General features: G+C 37.0%; 1 protein-coding gene across 1 annotated transcript; it reads right to left on the bottom strand.

Moving 5' to 3' along the window:
- Window positions 1–36: 36 nt before the first annotated feature.
- Window positions 37–4,986, bottom strand: LOC120291911 (TMV resistance protein N-like). Its single transcript, XM_039309717.1, has 3 exons — window positions 3,936–4,986; window positions 3,040–3,092; window positions 37–822 (listed from the first exon to the last, which is right to left on the bottom strand). The coding sequence occupies exons 1-3, from the start codon at window positions 4,984–4,986 to the stop codon at window positions 37–39; spliced, it is 1,890 nt and encodes a 629-aa protein (XP_039165651.1).
- Between the last annotated feature and the right edge of the window lie 234 nt (window positions 4,987–5,220).

Below are 5,220 nucleotides of genomic sequence, written 5' to 3'. Positions count from 1 at the left end.
CCTCAATGGGTCTTAAATTTGGACAAGCTTCTAGCTCTAGATGTTGTAGCTACCCAACTTGGATAAATTGGGTAACTGTCCTATTAAATCACAACTGGAAAGGAGGAGGTACTGCAAATTTTCCAGTTCCGACAAACCTTGAATCTCAACTAGCCTGTTCAAGCCCTTTAGTTCCAAGCGCTCCAGACTTCTCAAGAGTGACAGACCAGGTATTTCCTCAAGGCATTCACATCTTATTATGTACAGTTTCCTCAGATGTATTAGACCTAGTGTGACCGGCAGGCGTGATATTGGACATTCAATTACATGCAGAACTCTCAAATTTAATAAGTTGGAAAAATGTGGCAGTGGACTAATGCTTTTGAGTTTCAAGTCCGACAAATGAGATGGAAGCTGATAGCACGGTTGCTCCCTCATCAAAGCTGCTTTAAGTTTTGAGTCATAGTCCCGCCTAGTAGAGTGATGTCTACGTCTCAAATTGCTGAATCTATATAATTCCAGTTGTTCTAAATCGGTGATGCTTGAGGGGTGAGGGACAACAGAGAAGTCCATAGCTTGAACCACAAGGAATTTCAAACTTGATGGAAGAGACGGCACTTGTTGAAGGTCAATTGAACCTACATCAAGTTTTTGGAGATGGAGACGACTTATCTCTGGAGGCAGTCTAGAAACACTAGTAAATGCTAAGATCAATGTCTTCAAATGAAATAGCTTCCCAATTTCCTCCAAGTTCTTATCTGTCAGATCCCAGGCTTTGTGGGCATCTAAAACTTCAAGCATCTCCAGTCCTCCAATAGTATGGGAAACTCCTTTATCTTCGTTCTACTTAGTGCCAACACCCTTAGTTTCTTTAAGTTTCCGATCAGATCAGGTAGTTCAACTATGCCTGAGTTTGATATATCCAGCTCTTCCAACATTTTTAATTCCCCAATTGAGCTTGGAAGTTCCTTTATCCCCACGCACTCGCGTAAAGTTAAGCATGTAATATTCATCGCCCCTCCAATTGAGTCTGGAAGTCGGCACATTTTGGGGTGCAGGCTTAATCTAAGACTCAACAAAGATTTCAAGTTGCCAAATCTCTCCGGAAGCTTCAAGGGTTGAAAATTTTCAGGCATGATGATATGCTTCAAAGATTGTAGAGAATGACTTCTTCAGGCAACTCCTGAAGAGAACCACACCCTTTGACATTCAAAGTCTCTAGGAGTTGAAGCTTAGAAATGGAGGGGTGAATTGCGATTAAGTTGGAACATCGAGCAAGTACTAACGTCTCCAAAGACGTGAAATTAGAGAAGTCAGGTGTCCTCGTCAACTTTGTGCAATCCGTTAAATCCAAAATTTTTAATTTTTAGTCATCTGTAGGAAAAGACAATGTGGAGTTAAAAAGAATGAAACACATCGATCATCCTATATTTTTTACAGAGTAAATATTATCATTCTTATAATTCAATATACTCTCATTTACTTGCAATTGGCGCAACTAGGTCAACGTAATTGAAAATTATTTCCTTTTTTATAAATTTACTACTCGTATCTAAACCTTAGTGGTGGAATAGTAAGTTAGTAGTAAAATTCATAAGCTACTAGAGATTTATAGTGATAAAACAGTTCGTTTGTAGAATATCACTGGTAATCGACACCACTAGTAAACTATATAAGCAATTAATTCAAATTCTACAAACGAAAAACCCGCTCATTTGTACAAAAACGAAAGGCTGTTTATAATCTACTAAGGCAGCCTGGTAAATCAATCATCTCGTCAGTCATTTTCTGACTCGCAAGCTTAAGTACTTGTAAAATCAAAATAAATCTAACATTTTACTGTGATTTTATAGTACGATAGTTTTTCTGTTCATAAGTTGCAATCGTCAACCAATACTACTAGTAAAGTGTATAAGCAATCCATAATCAACCAGCAAAAGATAGTTCGTAGTCTAAAAGAGTATTTCAACTTGATTAATCAATTAATATATTTGTATGTTACTGAAAAATAAAACTTGGTACTCGGTAAAATCGAAGCAATGGCCATTATCTACTAACCATTTACCATGGAAACTAGTACTTTGTTTGTTAAAGTATCTACGCAAATCATAATCTACTAATTAATGAAGGGGTTCACTTGTAATATTCAAAAACAATTGGTAATCCGCTTTTAGGTTTGATGATGGTAAAATTGTTATTTTGTTGATAATTTATTGAACTAAAAAATTTGCCAATCAGTTCTTACTTATCAACAAGATTTCGAACTCACCATCTATCATTCAAATTTTACAATGCGCAAACTAGTTTTTGTTTCGGTATTGAATTAATAGAAATCTGCTCGCAAATTGCCATTGAAGTTTACATCTTCCCATGTTTTAAGAGCGTTACACATAAAACTATATTTCGAGTCTAGAATTGGGCACTTCTATATATTCCTCAGTCGTGCATCTTCATGGTGTAGAGTCATAATTAAGTTACTATAAGGAAAATTGTAATGCATCATAAAAAGAAACTTACGATGTCGCAATAATTCATCATGATCGAGTTTTTTTAAAAGTGTGAAGAATAAAATAGAAAGAGACAGTATGAATATAAAAGTATATAAGACCCGTTAGAAAAGAGACTTCAACAAGCCATAAAGCATCCAAACTCCAAACTCCAAAGTACGTAAATCTTTGAATTCCTCAAACCAAGGCGATAATGGATGCTTGAATGATACTATGGACCGGTGAGCACAGCTAATGATTCTTGCTAGAACCCATTTTACGCGTATCATATTTTTCTGTGCCTCGATTACTAAAGCAGTCTGTAATGAATGGACGAATTATAGTACAACAATGATGTTCCGCGCGTAATATCATTTGCTGGGATGATATGCTGATGCCATGTGATTCTATAGTTTCCTCTCATTTGATTTTCAAATGTGTTTAGTTGTTAGTAGTCGACTCTAGAAGTTAGACTAGGACAAAAAACTTGAGATCGAGGCAGAACGGCCCGTGTACCATGCTTAAATGATCCGTAAACATGGAAATAAGGTGAACAGAGCAAGGTATATAGTACCTGCATTTGACTCCATCCACCCCAGTCATCTTCGATATTGCTTCTTGAAAGGTCTAGCACAACCAAATTAGGAAAATGAAAACTCTTTGCATAAAATTCCTTATGCGTAATTTCCCAAGAAAACCATCTTAGCTCCAAAGAAGGTTCTTGAAGTTGCCCAAAATATCGATGCCTTTCATTCAAAAAGAACCTTAGATTTGGTAGAGCAACTAATTCTTTAGATTCAATGCTACGGCTGCCGCCATCGGAAGTCATGCTTAGTGCTTCCACATCTTCATTTCTCTGCACATGACAAACTCGATATTGAGCATGCAACATACGTTTTACAGAGCTACAACAGAGATGGCCCAAAAGCATGGTCAAACAATTTCTGTCATGGTTGAACTCGCCACATGCGCTTTCTCGAACTATGGCAAACTCTTTTTCTCGACAAGTGGTTGCTTCCTCCTCTTCTGCATCAACTAATTTTCGAGTATGAAGGAATCAAATTTTCGATTTCTACTTTTCAGGAAATATAATTCAACATATTAATTAAAAATTCTTCTTCGTTTATTCTGAAAAATCTGAGTGAAAATAATCTAAAAATTTCTTGATAAAGCAAGTTTTTTTCATTTCACCTGGATCACACGTAAACTGTTCTTAGTTTTTTCAAAAATTCACTGGAACCAAGAAAATAAAGCAAACCTTCGGGCAATCTCTTTTGGTTCCCCTTCAAACTTTGAGACCCTTGACCGAAGGTTTGACCGAAGATGTGACCCCGACGAGACAAAAGCGACGGAAAACAAAGCTATCTTTTTGGATGCATATTTCAATCAAATTGCTGGTTTAAATGGGAAAGAAAAATTCAAAGAATTTCTTGCTCCAAATATTTTCAAACATATGCAGTTCCCGTTTACCTTTTTCTCCTTCCAGTAGTTTCAGGGCATCCTTGGGAATCCACACCCTACAAAACTTGCGAGGATATATTTGAAGAACAATGTACCTTCCAAAGTCTCGAACTTGATCATGCATCCAAAATCTATTGTCCTCTTTAATTTTGATAAAGGACCTTTGAGATAGAACCCTCATTGCAATGCTGGGAAAGTATCCACAATCCTTCCACATGATAACCGGATATGTTTTGTCGGTAGTGATGAAAAAGCAAGCAATATCCAAAAATATTTCTTGGTGCTTATCCTCTAATCTTTCATAACTTATCATTAATGTATCTTGGACATCCTTAAAAGGACCTTCCTTTAACTTCTTTAGTGTCTCGTCCCATACTTCTCTTTTATCTGAATGCTCCAAATCTTTGCCCCAGTCAAAAGATTGGACCCTATCACCATGACGGCCAAGGGAAGCATGCCCACTTGTACGAACAATTTCTGTTGAGAGAGCACCATATTCTTCCGGAGCGGAGTCACTTCTAAATGCATGCTTATAAAACAAATGAAGTGCTAAATCAAATCTCATTCCACAAACTTCATAACGCAAGATACCTTCAGGTTGGTTCAGGACCTCTTTACTAAATACGCCCCCTTGAGCCATCAGGACGCTTTCATCTCTAGTTGTGATAATGATTCTGCTACCAAAACAAAACCAATCAGATTTTCCGGCTAAATTTTTGAGTTGCTCTTTCTTGTCTAGATCATCAAGTACAATAAGTACTTCTTTGTTACTCAATGCTTTTTTTATCATATTGATTCCATCATCACCATCTTTAATTTTGTTAGCAATCCCATGACCGGTCAAATCTGATAAGAGCTTTTTCTGCAATTCTAAGAGACCACCATGAGATTGTGATGATGCTCGAACATCTTCAAGGAAACTAGAGCGTTCAAAGTGGGAAATTAATTTGTTGAACATGACTTTGGCAAGAGTTGTTTTTCCAACACCACCCATGCCATGGATACCAACAAAACGTACACCACCAGAGCGAACATCCAACAATTCCATAATGGCTTCCATCTGAGCGGTATCTTCAACCAAATGTTTAGTCACAATCTTGCATTTGAATTAAGCTTACGGGAAACCTCTTCTACAATCAATTCAATTTGTTCTCCTTGGCTGCAGCAAAGCATGAAAACTCGTTTTCATTCAAAGACATGATAGACAACAGGACTCCGTGGAACATGTAGATACATAACTCTACGCATGGAAATTATGCATTATAATCAGTTGAACAGGAAATTTTCAGGTGCA

Source organism: Eucalyptus grandis, chromosome 3, assembly GCF_016545825.1.
Source record: "Eucalyptus grandis isolate ANBG69807.140 chromosome 3, ASM1654582v1, whole genome shotgun sequence".
Lineage (NCBI taxonomy): Eukaryota > Viridiplantae > Streptophyta > Magnoliopsida > Myrtales > Myrtaceae > Eucalyptus > Eucalyptus grandis.
The sequence above is the reverse complement of the archived record's forward strand: the minus strand, read 5'-3'. Positions and strand labels throughout refer to the sequence as shown.

Excerpts from the sequence above, each read along its gene's own strand:
- LOC120291911 (XM_039309717.1), bottom strand. The coding sequence starts at position 4,986 with ATGGAAGCCATTATGGAATTGTTGGATGTTCGCTCTGGTGGTGTACGT. Across the intron at positions 3,093-3,935 it reads ACTACTGGAAGGAGAAAAAG|ACCTTTCAAGAAGCAATATC; the intron begins GTAAACGGGAAC and ends TGGTTGTGCTAG. Across the intron at positions 823-3,039 it reads GTGGATGGAGTCAAATGCAG|AACGAAGATAAAGGAGTTTC; the intron begins GTACTATATACC and ends GGCACTAAGTAG.